Source organism: Somniosus microcephalus, chromosome 14 (genome assembly GCF_052327205.1).
Source record: "Somniosus microcephalus isolate GS21.2 chromosome 14, FLI_Smic_1.0, whole genome shotgun sequence".
In the NCBI taxonomy this organism is placed as follows: Eukaryota; Metazoa; Chordata; class Chondrichthyes; order Squaliformes; family Somniosidae; genus Somniosus; species Somniosus microcephalus.
The window spans coordinates 49164278-49183152 of NC_141000.1; the positions used below are offsets into that span (position 1 = coordinate 49164278).

The window sequence follows — 18875 nt, forward strand, 5'->3', positions numbered from 1 at the left end:
ACTGTTTCAATTTACAGTACTGATTGCTGAGGAAATGTCAACAAAAAAGCTCATAGTACTGTAATTGTATCAACTTCAATATAGTTTGGATTTGATAGATTTTTTGTGGTGGAAGAATCAAATGATCAAAATTAACAGGTAATTCTAAGATATATGATGAGATTGCTGAAGGAGATTTTTTGGGGGAAAAGGGAATCTACAGTCTACTGATAACAACAACTTCTATTTATATAGTGCCTTTAACGTACAGGAAACTTTGGTTTATCCAGAGCCACCAGCAAAATTCAGGAGTCGGTTCAGTAAGTTTTTTTTTCTTTCCGTTGCTTTTTTTTCCACCAGTCAGGCTCTGCAAGGTCTAGCTAAAGCTGTTGCTTAGCTACAGAGACGCTTGCAAGCTACGGCTGACTGTTTAGAAGCTGTTGCTAAGCAACAGGGTTTGTTGCTAGATACGGAGCTCAAAAGTTTCCGTATGTTTTAACATTAGCGCTGGTTTGTCCGGCAGTTTTGATGGGACGGCAACAGCTCGGTCCCGTCGGTGCCGGATATCACACAGTTTCTTGTAGTAAAATATCCCACAGCACTTTACAGGAGTACAGGAAACTCTCGATTTACTGGCAAAATTCAGGAATAGGTTCAGGTAAGTTTTACTTCATATTAGTGGCCGTTCCTGGATCTCTGGCTGTGTAACCGGGGTTCCTGCACTACAGGGACGCTTGGTCTGTGGCCGGGGTTTCTGCACCTGTTGCTAAGCAACAGGGAAGCCTGGATTTGTTGCTGTGTACGGAGCTCTCGTACCTTTTACTATACCGCTCTGTAATCCGGACTTTTTGATAAACCGGCACCACACCGGTGCCGGATAAAGAGTTTCCTGTATTAAAGGACAAAAAATTTGACACCGAGCCACATGAGGAAAAATTAGGGCAGGTGACCAAAAGCTTGGTCAAAGAGGTAGGTTTGCAGGAGCGTCTTAAAGAAGGAAAGAGAGGTAGCGAAGTGGACAGGTTTAGGCAGGGAATTCCAGAGAACAGAAGACACGGCCACCAATGGTTGAGCGATTATAATCAGGGATGCTCGAGGGCAGAATTAGAGGAACGCTGATATCTCGGGGTGGCGGGGTTGTGGGGCTGAAGGAGATTACAGAGATAGGGAGCGGCGAGGCCATGGAGGGATTTGAAAACAAGGATGAGAATATTGAAATCGAGGTGTTACTTAACTGGGAGCCAATGTAGGTCAGCAAGCACCGGGGTGCAAGTTAGGGCACGGGCTGCCGAGTTTTGGATGATTTCAAGTTTACGTAGGGTAGAATGTGGGAGGCCAGCCAGGAGTGCATTGGAATAGGCAGGTCTAGAAGTAACAAAGGCATGGATGAGGCAAGGGCGGAGACGGGCGATGTTACGGAAGTAGAAATAGGTGGTGTTAAGTTATGCTGCGGATACTTGGTCGGAAGCTCATTTCAGGGTCAGATATGACCCCAAGGTTGCTAACAGTGTGGTTCAGCCTCAGACAGATGTTGGGGAGAGGGAACTGAGTTTGTGGTAGGGACTGAAAACAATGGCTTCGGTCTTCCCAATATTTAATTGGAGACAATTTCTGCTCATCCAGAACTGGATGTCGGACAAGCAGTCTGACAATTTAGAGACCATGGAGGGGTCGAGAAGTGGTGGTGAGATAGAGCTGGGTGCCGTCAGTGTACAAGTGGAAACTGACAGTGTTTTCGGATGATGTCACCAAGGGGCAACATGTAGATGAGAAATAGGAGGGGGCCAAGGATAGATCCTTGGGGAACACCAGAGGTAAAGATGCGGGAGCGTGAAGAGAAGCCATTGCAGGTGATTCTCTGGCTTTGATTAGATAGATAAGAATGGAACCAGGCGAGTGCAGTCCCACCCAGCTGGACGACAGTGGAGAGGCGTTGAAGGATGGAGTGGTCAATCGTGTCAAAGGCTGCAGACAAGTCAAGAAGGACGAGGAGGGATCGTTTACCTTTGTCAGTCACAAAGGATGACAACCAAAGATTGTTGAACTACAACATTTGAATTATTCAGTAATTTGAATTTATCAATGAGAGCAAGATGGAACTGTTGTCACTGTTGAATATTTTAGTGTATTTGGATGAAGATTAAAGATTTTAAAATGCAGGGTCTGGGAGAAGAGAGCCTGAATTTGCATCTTAGCCTCCTTCATCAAAGTCAATATTTCACTGCTTTCCTGCGCCCAAATATTCATGTAAACCTCTTCATTAATATGTATAACAAATATACAATGTAAACAGCATTGCTTTCTCCCCACTGGATTATCTGCATTTTTACATAGCACATTATAGGAGATTGTATAATGCATTAATATCAATCATGCAGACTTGTTCAGCATTTTTGAATTACACTTTCAATTTCAGATAATATGCCATCAGAACCACCACTGTTATGCAGTATGTCAAGTGACATCCTCCGTACCCTTTGACCTCTTGGCGGTTTTCAATGTGATCAATTGTGCTATCCTTCCCCACTACCTCCTTTATGATCCATCTTTGTGGGACTGCCTTGCATGTCTGACAGCCAGTGCATTTGCAGCAATGCTGTTCCTCCTGCCCCTGCATTATCACCTCCATAGTTCCCCAAGGAACCATTCTTACAACCTTCCTCATCTAAATGCTATTCCTCAGCGATATCTGCAAACACTAGGTAAACTTCATATGTATGCTGACAACACCCAGCTCCATCTCTTCTTCCCTTTTCCTTAACCCCATGCTCACTGCTCTGCAGGCAGACTGTGGATGAACCACACATTCCTCCAAGCTATTGGAAACCAAAACTGGCTCAGTATCTACTTTACTTCCTTTGTGAAGCATCTTGGGATGTTTTAGTTAAAGGTGCTAAATAAATGCAAGCTGCAATTATCTAGATTGGCTGGGACCAAAGGGATGACACTTCTGGCTTAAGTTGACATGTTTAGCATATTAATCAAATACGGAGATGTGCAAAGCAGTTTTATAAAGTCATCTTCCTGGAAAAGTAACGGCGAGTTCAAGGCGCACGCTGTTAATGTGTAAATTGGCCAGCAAGTTCAGAGGAAGAAGAGATACGTCATGACTCTCCAGAACTTGTTGGATGATTTACGCTGCTCTGTCTTTTGCCTCTCACAAACGGCACCTCGTCCTTAGCCTCCCCATTTATTTTTAAGGACTTTCTGGATTTGAACATTAATTGTCCATTGCACTCGCCACAGAAAGTTAGGGCTCATAATTAACAGCGGCAGTTCCCTTTTAACGATGTAATAATTATTAATGCAATGCCCATCAGTCTCTGCAACCCAGAAAGGGACCAATTGAAACTGTTGAGTCTCATTCCTGTATGTGGGAAATTCTTTTAGAAATTTTTTAAATCTTTCTTTCCCTCCTTATTTCTCTTTCTGTACATGATTTGACTCTAATTCTAACTCCTCCGTGGTTCCTTTTGTTTCTTTCTCAATCCTTAAATCTCATTGGTTAAGGAGATACACTGTTGGTCGCATCATTCACAGATGCCCCATTGCCCTCCACACCGTTATTAGCTCACAGTTGCAGTAAGTTACGCCGCAAATTATATTCAAGCTGAAGGGTACAGGAAAAAGTCGCACACAAGCTGCAAGATGCCCCGCTCTAGCGAGATTTGGCCCATTGATTTTCAAAATGCAAGTTACAGCACGGTTTGTTTGAATTCTCCAAAATAGAGATTTTCTCTAATTGCAGACATTTTAAAAATGCATCCTCTCTAGCTCTTTGTTAGTGGTAGTAAAGGAATGTATTCCATCGAGAGCAGAAGATTGGGTAAAAGTGTCAACTCTGATTAGTAGTTTAGCCATAGATAAGTACACATTTAACATTTACTTAGAAGAAAAATAAATATAATTCAGCTTTTTTGTAAAGAATACACTGATCTAAAGCTGTTATGGAGCCTCATTGTGTGGAGATCTTGTTTAGAACCTAGGCAGTTGTTCAAAGTTAGTTGACTAGAAATAAATGCTTCCATGCTCTTGTCAGGATATCAAAAAAAGTCCGTATTACCCTTGGTTTATATTCAGTTGGTGCAACAGATATTTCAACATTACAATAGTGACTACACTTCACAAAAGTACTTCATTGGCTGTAAAGCACTTTGGGACATCTGGTGGTTGTGAAAGGCACTATAGGAATGCAAATCTCTTTTTTCACTGGCCAACTGACTTAAGTGTTCAGTACTGAGTTTTAATTTTTGTTTTTATAAATTGCCTTTTATGTTCAAGGTGAAGGATGTCAGGACTTGGAAATGAATGTTTTTCTAGATCAGGTACAGCACAACACAACTCCAATATAATGCTTTCTCTACTTTGCTCCAACAGTGTGTATATTTTTCTTAGTTTTCTACACCAATCATTCTTGTGGTGTCTGCGTGTGCCAGTCATTACTTAAATTATAGCATTTTGTGCTGTGAAGCTGTACCCACGAGAGACGGGGTTAAGACTGCCAGACTTGTTTCATGCAGGAATGATGTAGCCTGGCAAACAGAGGAGTATCATATCATGGATTCCATTCAAACCTAGATTCCAGTGTTGTTCACCCGCTGCACTTTGTTCCCCTTGGGGTTTTCTTTCAGTAGCATTTCGCCTGTTATTTTACTAACTTGTCTGGTAAAATGCATAATGTATTCTGTGTTCAGATATGACCATTCTAGCTCTGTGACTAGTAAAAAATTGTTTGGGTAGGAACGCCACTGGGAGAAATTCAATAGGTTGCGCCACCCGTTAGCACCTTAAGAGGGCGCTAAGTGGGTCGCAAGCCAACTGGCGCCCTGGCGCGGCACTGCCTACGCCTCCCGCTAAATTCCGCGGGACGTTAGTGGTGGCACTAACCGTTAGCGCTGCGCCGCTGCCGATGATGTCATCGGTGTGCGCAGCACCCTGCTGATACCCCGGCCGTGATATTCGGCAGCGCCCCCTGATTTACCGACGGACGCTATGCCCGACGGGTTCAGGGGGGGCCTACCTGCGGCCGGGGAGGCGCAAATTAAAGGCAAGGTGCGGGGCGGCCATTTTTGTTGTTGGCCACCTGCCTGCGCTCCTGTCCCCGGCCGGAGTGCCGGCTGCGCTCCAAGAGCCTGGCACTTCTCTTCGGTGCCGGGCTCTTTTGCCTGTACTCCCAATCCTCGGGGGCCCAGCTGGGCCTCAGATCGCGCTGCAGAAGGCCCCTCCCATTTAAGAAGGGGAGGAAGGCCTGCAATACCGCAGCGCGACGCGCCGCAGCGCCACGATATTCACTCGCAGCGCCCCAAGAGGGATGCGGGGCGCTTCCCTTTGGGGCGCAACCACTCAATTTCCGATGCGCTACTTTTAGCACCCTGGCGAGGCTGGCGCCCCAAATGGGGCTATACTCAATTTCTCCCCCTAGGTTTCTTTAGTGCTGATTTTAAGATTTGTAACAGATTTGGTTTCTGTGGGACTGTAGTGATGATAAACCTTAGACTAGGTAGCCATAAGTGCTCCATGAGAAATTTCAGCGTTAGAGAAAGCAGCATTGATGATGTCTGGAAAAAAATGTAATACCCATTTTTAAAAAGGAAGACAGAATTAATGTGAGTGATTACAGGGCAGTTAGCTTAACGTGTGTAGGGAAAATTTTAGAGTCTTTAATTATGAATGAAATTGCCACGTTTTAGGTAAAGAGAAAATAGAAGTAGCCAGCACAGATTTCCAAAGGAATAAATGTACTTGACAAACCTCATAGAATTCTTTTGAGGAGGTACATGGGGGAAATGCAGTGGATGTAGTGTACATGAACTTCAGGAAAACCTTTGACAAAGTAAAACATGAGGGATTGCGAGAGAAGATTAAAGGACATGGAATTGGGAGAGGAAAGCAAACTGGATTAAAAATTGGTTAGAGCAGAGAAAACAAGAGTTAAGGGCAGTTTTTCCAGAGTGGTTGGAATTGGATAATGTCACACAAGATTCATTTCTGGGGCCACTTCTGTGCACTGTCGATAGCCCTAGAGGGTGTGGTATTGAAATTTGCAGATGATACCAAAATGAAGTATAGTTGATTATTTTGGAGATCAAAGGAAACTGCAAAGGGATGTTGATAAGATTGGGGAATGGATACAAAGTGACTTGATGGAATTTATTGTCAGTAATGAGAGGTGATGCAGTTTGTGAACATAAGAACATATGAAATAGGAGCAGGGATAGGCCATCTGGCCCCTTGAGCCTGCTCCACCATACAGTAAGATCATGGCTGATCTTCTACTTCAACTCCACTTTCCTGCACTATCCCCATCCCTTGATTCTCTTAATATTCAAAAATCAATCGATCTCTGTCTTAATTATACTCAATGACTGAGCCTCCACAGCCTTCTGGGATAGAGAATTCCAAAGATTCACCATCCTTTGAGTGAAGAAATTTTTCCTCATCTCGGTCCTAAATGGCCAGCTCCTTATTCTGAGACTGTGACACCTGGTTCTAGATTCCCCAGCCAGGGGAAACATCCTCCCTACATCTACCCTGTCAAGCCCTGTAAGAATTTTGTATGTTTCAATGAGATCACCTCTCATTCTTCTAAACGCTAGAGAATATAGGCCTAGTCTACTCAATCTCTCTCCATAGGATAATCCTCCGTCCCAGCAATCAGTCTGGTGAACCTTCGTTGCACTCCCTCTGGTAAAGAGACCAAAACTATACACAATACTCCAGGTGTGGTCTTACCAGGGCCCTATATGATTGCAGCAAGATGTCTTTATTCTTATACTCAAATCCTCTTGTAATAAAGGCCAACATGCCATTTGCTTTCCTAATTGCTTGCTGTACCTGCATGTTAACTTTCAGTGATTCGTGTACAAGGACACCCAGGTCCCTCTGAACACCAGCATTTCCCAATCTCTCACCATTTAAAAAAAAAAAAAAATACTCTGCTTTTCTATTTTTCCTACCAAAGTGGATCACTTCACTCACTTAGCTTGTCTATATCCCCTTGAAGCCTCTTTGCATCTGCTTCACAACTTACATTCCCACCCAGCTTTGTATCATCAGCAAACTTGGATATAATGCATTTGGTCCACTCATCCAAATCATTGATAGAGATTGTGAATAGCTGAGGCCCAAGCACTGATCCTTGTGGTACCCCACTAGTTACAACCTGCCAACCCGAAAATGACCAGTTTATTCCTACTCTGTTTTCTGTCCGTTAACCAATCTTCAATCCATGCTAGTATATTACCCCAATCCCATGAGTCCTAATTTTGCTTAATAACCTCTTGTGTGGCACCTTATCGAATGCCTTCTGAAAATCCAAATACACCACATACACCTTATCTATTCTGCTGGTTACAACCTCCAACAGATTTGTCAAACACAATTTCCCTTTCAAAAATCTGTGTTGACTTTACCCAATCCTATTATTATTTTCTAAATGCCCTGTTACCACGTCCTTAATAATAGATTCTAGCATTTTCCCTACTACTGATGTCAGGCTAACTTGTCTCTAGTTCCCTGTTTTCTCTCTCCCTCCTTTCTTAAATAGTGGTGTTACATTTGCTACCTTCCAATCCGCGGGAACCGATCTAGAATCTATGGAATTTTGGAAAATGAGAACCAATGCATCCACTATCTCTATAGCCACCTCTTTCAAAACCCTAGGATGTAGGCCATCAGGTCCAGGGGATTTATCGGCTTTCAGTCCCATTAATTTCTCCAGTACTATTTTTTTACTATACTAATTTCTTTCAGTTCCTCATTCTCGCTAGACCCTTGGGTCTCCACTATTTCTGGGAAGTTTTTTGCGTCTTCCGTGAAGACAGACACAAAGTATTTGTTTAATTTCTCTACCATTTCCTTATTCCCCATTATAATTTCTCCTGTCTCTGCCTGTAAGGGACCCACATTTACTTTCACCAATCTTTTTCTTTTTACATACCTATAGAAGCTTTTGCAGTCTGTTTTTATGTCTCTTGCTAATGAAGAAAGTATAATGGCAGTAATTATACTCTGAATGGAAGTAGGCTCGTTACTGTGAAAGAGCAGAGGGAATTTGGGGTACAGTTTCACAAGACTTTAATGGATGCATCTTAGTTTGATAATGCTGTGTAAAAGGGAAAAAAAAGTAATGGAATTTTAGCTTTTGTCATAGAAGATGGCATCAAAAAGCCAAGAGTCATAGTCATAGAGTTATACAGCACAGAAAGAGGCCCATCGCGTCCGCGCCGGCCATCAATCGCTGTCTAATCTGATCCCATTTTCCAGCATTTGGTCCGTAGCCTTGTATGCTATGGCATTTCAAGTGCTCATCCAAATGCTTCTTGAATGTTGTGAGGGTTCCTGCTTCTACCACCCTTTCAGGCAGTGAGTTCCAGATTCCAACCACCCTCTGGGTGAAAAAGTTTTTCCTCAAATCCCCTCTAAACCTCCTGCCCCTTACCTTGAATCTATGCCCCCTTGTTATTGACCCCTCTACTAAGGGGAAAAGTTCCTTTCTATCTACCCTATCTATGCCCCTCATAATTTTGTACACCTCAATCAGGTTCCCCCTCAGCCTTCTCTGCTCCAAGGAAAACAACCCCAGCCTGTCCAGTCTTTCTTCACAGCTGAAGCGCTCCAGCCCAGGTAACATCCTGGTGAATCTCCTCTGCACCCTCTCCAAAGCAATCACATCCTTCCTATAGTGTGGCGACCAGAACTGCACACAGTATTCCAGCTGTGGCCTAACTAGCGTTTTGTACAGCTCCATCATAACCTCCCTGCTCTTGCCTTCATTAGCCGAGGCATAGAATATAAGTATCCATATGCCTTTATAACCACCTTATCCACCTGTCCTGCTGCCTTCAGGGATCTATGTACATGCATGCCAAGGTCCCTCTGATCCTCTGTCTTTCCTAGGGTCTTACCATTCATTGTGTATTCCCTTGCCTTGTTAGTCCCTCCAAAATGCATCACCTCACACTTTTCAGGGTTAAATTCCATTTGCCACTGTTCCGCCCATCTGACCAACCCATCTATATCGTCCTGCAGACTGGGGCTACCCTCCTCGCTATTTACCACCCCGCCAATTTTCGTGTCATCTGCGAACTTACTGATCATACCTTTTACATTCACATCCAAATCATTAATGTAGACCACAAACAGCAAGGGACCCAGCACCGATCCCTGCGGTACCCCACTGGACACAGGCTTCCAGTCACACAAACAACCTTCGACCATCACCCTCTGCCCTCTGCCTTCTGCCACTAAACCAGTTTTGGATTCAATGTGCCAAGGCACCCTGGATCCCATGGGCTCTTACCTTCTTGATCAGTCTCCTATGCGGGACTTTATCGAAAGCCTTACTGAAATCCATGTATACCACATCCACTGCACTACCCTCATCCACACACCTAGTTACCCCCTCGCAAAATTCAATCAAATTGGTCAGACATGATCTTCCCATGACAAAGCCATGCTGACGATCCCTGTGTGATGAAATATTCCATTCATCACTGCCTGTGACTGTGGTTGGTTTCAGGTTTCCCCTCACCATTGTATTGCCTGTGACTGTGGTTGGTTTCAGGTTTCTCCTCACCATTGTATTGTATATTGGAATGTATGGAATGTGTTGTGTGTAGGGCTCCGCCCATACCTGGCCTCTATGTAAGCCAGCTCAGTCTGGCCTCATATCCAGTACTGCAGAGCTCCAGATGGAAGATACCTCTCTCCACTGCGTGTTATCTTCTAAGTTAATAAAAGCCTTGTTTTGTTCCGCTAACATCGAGTCTCGGGATTATTGAGGCACATCAATTTTATTAACTTATTTTTCAACACAATGGATCAACTCCTGAAACCCGAACGTTTGGATTTGGATCAGCATGCTCCGGACGCATCAGCACGCTTCGGACACTGGTTTATGTGTATGGAATTCTTCCTGGACAATTCCGCAGCCGTCAAAGACGCTACGGACGCTGCGAGTATGAAACTCGGAATTCTGCGGAATTGGGTAAGCCACCGGGTTTACCCCCTCATCCAAGACGCCGACACGTACCTGGCCGCCTGCGACATCTTAAAGGCGCATTACCAGCAGCCTACGAATGAGGTGTATGCTAGGCATCTGCTCGCCACTCGCGCACAGCGACCTGGGGAATCGGTGGAGGAGTTCCTAGGCACCCTGAAAATGCTTGGCAAAGACTGCAAGTGCCGAGATGTAAAAGCCGCAGTGTAGACCGACGAGCTTGTTCGCGATGCCTTTATCACAGGCCTCAGCTCCACTTACATCCGGCAAAGACTGCTGGAAAAAACGGGATTGGACCTGAAACAGGCTGCGGACACCACGCGATCCCTGGATGTGGCCCAGAGAAACTCGGACGCCTACTCTTCAGCCCGCGCCGTCCACGCCGCCGCGTGTGCACCAAGGGCGCCGCCATCTTGGAAGGCATCTTCCCCGCCCGGCAGCCCGACACCGTCGGGGCCCCGCTCTCCCCCTAGAAGCCCTACGACAGCCGCGACGCGTCGGGGACCCAACTGCTACTTCTGCGGGCAGCCAAAGCACACCAGAAACCTGTGCCCGGCGAAAGGCACCACCTGCTTTAAGTGCGGTAAGAAGGGGCACTTCGGGAAGGTGTGCAGAGGGAACCCCGCCGGAAAACCAAAACCCGCCGCGTGTGCGCCGTGGGAGCGGCCATCTTGGATGCCATCTTGCCCGACCTCGTGGGGTCCGCCATCTTGTGAGCAGACAGCGTGGACGCCATCTTGTCTCGATCAGGGCCCTACAGTGGCATCGGTCACAGTGGACCAGACCAGGCCCCACCCGCTATCCAAATCAATGGTGGACATCGAGGTAAACGGGTGCCGGGTTAAATGTTTAATTGACAGCGGAAGCACGGAGAGTTTTATCCACCCTGAACTGGCACAACAACTCTCCCTAAAGGTGATCCCTACTCGGGGTACCATCTCTATGGCTGATAAAACCCAGACATCGACCATTCTGGGTTACTGCACGGTACAATTGTCCGTTAACGGGACTGTATACGATCATTTTAAAGTATTAATCATGAAGAATCTATGCGCGAGCGTGATCTTGGGCCTGGATTTCCAGTGCAACCACCAAAGCATCACGCTCAAGTACGGTGGGTCCCAGCCGCCCCTCACAGTGTGCGGCCTGGCTACCCTGAAGGTAAAGCCGCCTTCGCTATTCGCGAACCTTACTCCCAACTGCCGGCCAATAGCGACCAAAAGCAGGAGGTACAGCTGGGAGGACAGGCGGTTTATCGCGACCGAGGTAGACAGGCTCCTGAAGGAGCGCATTATCGAACGCAGCAACAGCCCGTGGCGTGCCCAAGTGGTGGTGGTGAGGGGTAGCGAGAAGAAGTGGATGGTGATAGATTATAGCCAGACGGTTAATCTATACACCCAGCTAGACGCCTACCCGCTACCCCGCATATCCGAGATGGTGAACCAAATCGCCTAATACCGGGTGTTCTCCACCATCGACCTCAAGTCAGCATACCACCAGCTCCCTATCAGACCAGAGGACCGCTCGTACACCGCCTTCGAGGTGAACGGACGCCTCTACCAATTCCTCAGAGTCCCCTTTGGGGTGACGAATGGGGTCTCGGACTTCCAGAGGGAGATGGATCGCATGGTCGATGACCACCACTTGCAGGCAACCTTCCCCTACCTCGACAACGTCGCCATCTGCGGTCACAACCAGCAGGATCACGACTCGAACCTCGAGAGGTTCCTGAAAACCGCACAAAAACTCAACCTCACCTACAACGAGGACAAGTGCGTTTTCAACACCACGCGCCTCTGCATACTAGGCAGCGTGGTGGAGAATGGGGAAATCGGACCAGACCCCGACCGATTGCGCCCCCTACGGGAGCTGCCCCTGCCCAACACTCCCAAAGCCCTGAAAAGGTGCCTGGGGTTATTTTCTTATTATTCCCAATGGGTCCCCAACTACTCCGACAAAGCCCGCCCCCTCTTGAAAGCATCCTCTTTTCCGCTCTCTGCTGAGGCCCACGCCGCCTTCAAAAGCATTAAGCAGGATATTGAGCGGGCCACGCTACAGGCAGTGGACGAGAACACTCCATTTCAAGTGGAAAGTGATGCGTCTGACTTAGCCTTGGCGGCCACCCTCAACCAGGCGAGGCGGCCCGTAGCTTTCTTCTCGAGGACCCTCCAAGGGCCCGAGATCAGACACTCCTCCGTGGAAAAGGAGGCCCAAGCCATCGTGGAGGCAGTGCACCACTGGCGCCACTACCTAGCCGGCAAACGCTTCACCCTACTTACCGACCAGCGGTCGGTAGCGTTTATGTTCAATAATAAACAGAGGGGGAAGATCAAAAATGATAAGATTCTTAGGTGGCGGATCGAGCTCTCCACCTTCGAGTATGACATCATTTACCGGCCAGGGGCCCTTAACGAATCCCCAGATGCCCTCTCACGAGGGATGTGTGCCAGCGCCACCGGGGATCGGCTACAGACCCTCCACAACGACCTCTGCCACCCAGGGGTCATGCGGCTGTTCCACTTCATAAAGTCCCGCAACTTACCCTACTCGATTGAGGAAGTTCGGTCTCTGACCAGGAACTGCCGCACTTGCGCCGAGTGCAAGCCTCGGTTCTACCACCCTGATAGAGCCCACTTAATCAAAGCTACACGGCCCTTTGAGCGGCTCAGCTTAGATTTCAAGGGCCCCCTCCTGTCCGTCGACCGCAATGTTTACTTCCTGAACATTGTGGACGAATACTCCCGGTTCCCATTCACCTTCCCCTGCCCAGACATGACCAGCGCCACGGTCATTAAATGCCTCAACAGCCTGTTCTGCCTGTTCGGTATGCCGAGCTACATCCACACGGATAGGGGGGCGTCCTTCATGAGTGAAGAGCTACGCCAGTACATGCTGTCCAGGGGTATCGCCACGAGCCGTACCACCAGCTACAACCCCCGGGGTAACGGTCAAGTGGAGCGAGAGAACGGGACAGTATGGAAAGCAGTCACTCTAGCTCTAAGGACCAAGGGCCTCCCTATCTCCCGCTGGCAGGAAGTCCTCTCAGATGTGCTCCATTCGATACGGTCGCTATTGTGTACTGCCACTAATGCCACGCCTCATGAACGAATGTTTAGCTTTCCCCGGAAATCCACCTCGGGCGTATCCATGCCGTCATGGCTCTCCACCCCAGGTCCGGTATTCGTGCGAAGGCATGTGAGGGGCCATAAGACGGACCCTCTCGTGGAGCCAGTGCACCTACTCCACGCCAACCCCCAATACGCGTATGTCCGCCACGCCGACGGAAGGGAGGACACAGTATCAATAAAAGACGTCGCCCCAGCCGGTAACGACGACAACCACGGCAATTGCAGCAACAACGACCACAGCAACTCTTACCCACCCACTACTCTTTCATCACCCCCGGAAGAACATCAACCAACGGCACCCCCACCAACTACCCCTTCAACAACCCTGGCGGCACCCCCAGCAGAGACCCAGGAGGCCACCGGGGACACCCAGCCGACACCCGCGACACCACAACAGCCACGTCGGTCGCAGAGGACTACCAAACCCCCGAACAGACTAAATCTATAGAAGGGGTGAATGTGATGAAATATTCCATTCATCACTGCCTGTGACTGTGGTTGTGGTTGGTTTCAGGTTTCCCCTGACCATTGTATTGCCTGTGACTGTGGTTGGTTTCAGGTTTCTCCTCACCATTGTATTGTATATTGGAATGTATGGAATGTGTTGTGTGTAGGGCTCCGCCCATACCTGGCCTCTATGTAAGCCAGCTCAGTCTGGCCTCATATCCAGTACTGCAGAGCTCCAGATGGAAGATACCTCTCTCCACTGCGTGTTATCTTCTAAGTTAATAAAAGCCTTGTTTTGTTCCGCTAACATCGAGTCTCGGGATTATTGAGGCACATCACCCTGATTAATCCCTGCCTCTCCAAGTGGAGACTAATTCTGTCCTTCAGAATTTTTTCCAATAAGTTCCCTACCACTGATGTTAGGCTCACTGGCCTGTAATTCCCTGGTTTTTCCCTACTACCCTTCTTGAATAATGGTACTATGTTAGCTGTTCTCCAGTCCTCTGGCACCTCCCCTGTGGCCAGAGAGGTTCTGAAAATTTGTGTCAGAGCCCCTACAATCTCCTCCTTTGCCTCACACAGCATGATATACCTATCAATTCATCCAATGAAAAGCGACGAGTTAAGATAGTAACTATAGGTTTTTATTGGCTAAATAACAGAGCCCGCCCTCGTGGGTGATCGGGTCCAACAAGGAGGAATACCAGCCAGTCGACCACCTTTATACCTGGGCAAGCAGGCGGAGTCATGGGCGGAGTTAGCTGTGGTCAGCCCAGGTATAACAGCGTGACAAGAGGTGACCTTGTGTAGTGATACAACAGTGTAAACAGTGATAACCATAGTGTAACGATAGTGAACGATAAAAGTGGTTTACCACATTCACCCCTTGTTTAGATTTGAGTCCGGCGGGGTGAAGTGTACTACCAGTTCGGGTATGTCAGTCTGTCCGGAGGCCTCGTAAGTCTCTCTGATCGGCGCAGCGGCGGTGATGCAGTATCCGATGTTAATGCTGGTGTCTGCGTGGTCGGTGAAGGCTCGTGGGGTTCCGGCATGCCGTCTACCTGGGGTGGATTTGGGGGGGTGGTGGGGGGGGTAACGGTGGTGTCTCAGGGGTGCCCGAGGGTGCAAGGTCTCGTAAGGAGACTGTGTCCTCCCGCCCGTCTGGGTATGCCACATAGGCGTACTGGGGGTTGGCGTGCAGGAGGTCCACCCTCTCGACCAGGGGGTCCGTTTTATGGGCCCTCATGTGCTTTCGCAGCAAGACGGGCCCCGGAGAAGTCAGCCATGTTGGTAGCGAGGTTCCCGTAGTCGACTTCCTGGGGAAAACAAACATTCGTTCATGGGGGGTGGCGTTAATGGCCGTGCAAAGCAGTGACCGGATGGAATGCAGCGCTGCCGGGAGGACTTCCTGCCAGCGAGAGGTTGGCAGGCCCTTAGACTTTAAGGCTAAGAGAACGGCCTTCCAGACAGTCGCGTTCTCTCTTTCCACCTGGCCGTTCCCTCGGGGGTTGTAGCTGGTGGTCCTGCTTGCAGCAATGCCTCTCGCTAGTAGGAACTGGCGAAGTTCCTCGCTCATGAAGGATGAGCCCCGGTCGCTATGTATATAGTTTGGGAACCCGAACAAGGCGAAGAGGTCGTTCAGGCATTTGATGACCGTGGTACTGGTCATGTCTGGGCAGGGGAAGGCAAAGGGGAAACGGGAGTACTCCTCAATGATGTTGAGGAAGTACACATTACGGTCAGAGGACGGGAGCGGCCCCTTAAAATCGATGCTCAAGCGCTTGAAGGGGCGGGTGGCCTTGATCAGGCTTGCTCTGTCCGGCCTAAAGAAATGCGGTTTGCATTCGGCGCAGGTTTGGCAGTTCCTGGTCATGGTCCTGACCTCCTCGATGGAGTAGGGCAGGTTGCGGGCCTTAATGAAGTGGTAAAGTCTGGTGACCCCGGGGTGACAGAGGTCGTTGTGGCGGGTCTGCAGTCTATCAATTTGCGCGTTGGCGCATGTACTTCGTGATAGAGCATCTGGGGGTTCGTTCAGTTTACCAGGCCGGTACAAGATATCATAATCATAGGTGGAGAGCTCGATTCTCCACCTCAAGATCTTGTCGTTCTTGATTTTGCCCCTCAGCTTGTTATTAAACATAAAAGCGACCGAACGCTGGTCGGTGAGGAGGGTAAATCGTTTGCCTGCCAGGTAATGCCTCCAGCGTCGTACTGCCTCTACGATTGCCTGGGCCTCCTTCTCGACCGAAGAGTGTCGGATCTCAGGGCCCTGGAGGGTCCTTGAGAAGAAGGCCACAGGTCTCCCTGCCTGGTTAAGGGTTGCTGCTAGGGCAAAGTCGGATGCATCGCTCTCCACTTGGAAAGGGATAGACTCATCCACCGCGTGCATCGTGGCCTTAGCAATGTCTCCCTTTATGATGGAGAAGGCTGCGCACGCTTCTGCCGTCAGGGGGAAGGAGGTGGACTTCATGAGGGGTCTGGCTTTGTCCGCATAATTCGGCACCCATTGGGCATAGTAGGCAAAGAGCCCCAGGGTTCTCTTCAGCGCCTTTGGACAGCGGGGGAGGGGTAGCTCCATGAGGGGGCGCATTCTTTCGGGGTCGGGGCCGATGACCCCATTCTCTACTACGCAGCCGAGGATGGCGAGACGCGAGGTGGTAAACACACATTTCTCCTTATTGTAAGTGAGGTTCGGCCGTACGGAGGAATTTCTCCAGATTAACATCGTGGTCCTGCCGGTCGCGGCCGCAGATGGTGACGTTATCTAGATAAGGGAACGTGGCCTGCAGCCCGTTCTGGTCAACCATCCGGTCCATCTCCCTTTGGAAGACCGAAACCCCATTGGTGACGCCGAAGGGAACCCTAAGGAAGTGGTAGAGGCGGCCATTCGCCTCGAAGGCGGTATACTGGCGGCCCTCAGGGCGGATAGGGAGTTGGTGATAGGCCGACTTAAGGTCGATGGTGGAGAATACCCGGTACTGTGCAATCTGATTGACCATATCAGATATGCGGGGAAGGGGGTTTGCGTCCAGCTGGGTGTACCGGTTTATGGTTTGGCTGTAGTCGATGACCAGGCGGTTTTTATTGCCGGTCTTAACGACTACGACCTGGGCACGCCAGGGGCTGTTGCTCCTCTCGATGATGCCCTCCTTCAGGAGACGCTGCACCTCAGAGCTAATAAAAGCTCTGTCCCCGGCGCTGTACCGCCTGCTCTTGGTGGCGACGGGTTTACAGTCGCGGGTGAGGTTAGCGAACAGGGAGGGGGGCGGGACTTTGAGGGTGGCTAGGCCGCAGGTGGTATGCGGTGGGCAGTTTAAAGGCTGCTGGTTGTCGACTGTAAGTGGGGGGGGGAGGGGTCCACCGTATGCCAAAGTGACACTTTGAAGGTGGGATTGGAAGTCCAGCCCTAGTAGGATGGCAGCGCAGAGCTGGGGCAGGACGAGGAGTTTAAAATTTTTATACTCCGTGCCCCTAACCGACAGGGTCACAACACAGTAGCCGCTGATGTCTGTAGAATGGGACCTCGACGCCATCGAGATCCGGTTGCGCGTTGGCCGGACAGTGAGGGAGTAGTGGCTCACCGTGTCTGGATGGATGAAACTCTCCGTGCTTCCGCTGTCGAACAGGCAGGTCGTGGCGTGGCCGTTTACTTTGATGTCCATCATGGACTTGGACAGGTGATGCGGGCGAGCTTGGTCCAGTGTGACGGAGGCTAGTGTATGGCTGAGCGAGCTGCTGTAGTCTGCGGGTGAGGCGGTGGTCGGGTCTGGAGACAAGGTGGCGGTCGAGTGTGGTGGACAAAATGGCGGCGCCCACGAGGTTGAATAAAGTGGCGGAGGAGATGGCCGCCCCCACAACTCACATGAGGCACTGTTGGCGTCGGTGGCCTTGATCAAAGATGGCCGCCCCACGACTCACGAGGGGATACTGGCATCTGTGGCCTTGATGAAAGATGGCCGCCCCCACAACTCGCATGAGGCACTGCTGGCGTCTGTGGCTCTCCCCCTGCAGGCCTTAGCGAAGTGGCCTTTCTTGTGGCAATCGGAGCAAGTCTCGTTTCTTGCAGGGCAGCGCGTCCTCGGGTGTTTCGCCTGGCCACAGAAGAAGCAGCCGGCGGCCCGATCGCGGGGCTCCGATGTTGCAGCCGGTACCGGGGGTGGCGGTCCCGATCGGTTCTGGGACGCCGACGCTGAGGTAGGTCCCAGAGGCGGCGGTGCGAGGGGTATTGCGGCCGGGGTCGGGCCGGAGTCCCAGGGTCGCGCAGCACAGTACCTGGAATACGCCTCGAGGTCCCGATGGGCCACTTCCAGAGAGCGAGCGAGGGCTGCAGTTGTATTCAGGTCGAGGTCCTTTGATTCGAGCAGTCTTTGCCGTGAGTAGTCGGACCGAAGGCCTTTCACGAAGGCATCGCGGATATTCCCTTCAGTATTTTCTGCAGCCGTTACAGCTTTAAAGTCACAGTCCCTGCCGAGTGTTTGTAGCGCCCGTAAAAATTCATCTACAGACTCTCCTGGCTGTTGCGAGCGGGATCTTAGGAGATGTCTGGCATACGTAGAGTTTACTGGGCTCCGGTACTGCTCTTTCAGCAGGTTGAGGGCGTCCTCGTATGTAGTAAGGTCCTGGATGAGTGCAAATACTTTAGGGCTCACTTGGGCGGTCAGAACTCTTCGTTTGGATCCCGGAGGCATGCCGGATTCTCCCAGGTAGGATTCGAAACAGCTCAGCCAGTGTTTGAAGTCGAGGGCTGAGTTCGCTGCCTGTGGGTTTAGATCCAGGTACGGCGGTCGGAGGGCTCGCAGCCAGGCCGGCTGCTGTGGCTGTTGTAGCTGGCCGTTTGGCTGGTCGTTTGGCTGCTCCGATCCACTCATTTCAAAATTTAGCCGATAAAATTGATATACCTATCAATTCATCCAATGAAAAGCGACGAGTTAAGATAGTAACTATAGGTTTTTATTGGCTAAATAACAGAGCCCACCCTCGTGGGTGATCGGGTCCAACAAGGAGGAATACCAGCCAGTCGACCACCTTTATACCTGGGCAAGCAGGCGGAGTCAGCTGTGGTCAGCCCAGGTATAACAGCGTGACAAGAGGTGACCTTGTGTAGTGATACAACAGTGTAAACAGTGATAACCATAGTGTAACAATATAAACAGTGATAACCATAGTGTAACGATAGTGAACGATAAAAGTGGTTTACCACACAGCAGCCTGGGATACATCTCGTCCGGGCCTGGGGATTTATCCACTTTTAAGCCTGCTAAAACCGCTAGTACCTCCTCCCTCTCTGCTAATATGTTCAAGTATATCACAGTCCACTTGCC

General features: G+C 49.6%; 1 protein-coding gene across 8 annotated transcripts in view; it reads left to right on the forward strand.

The window, feature by feature from the left end:
• Nucleotides 1–18875, forward strand: part of tab3 (TGF-beta activated kinase 1 (MAP3K7) binding protein 3) — a 149956-nt gene that overhangs the window by 122765 nt on the left and 8316 nt on the right. Inside the window, exon 7 of one of the 8 annotated variants that reach the window (XM_086006544.1) lies at nucleotides 4261–4304. The exons of the other annotated variants lie outside the window; for them this stretch is intronic. Within the exon in view, the coding sequence (XP_085862670.1) occupies nucleotides 4261–4304 (44 nt within the window). The remainder of the gene's footprint in view (nucleotides 1–4260; nucleotides 4305–18875) is intronic. 8 annotated transcript variants of the gene reach the window in all.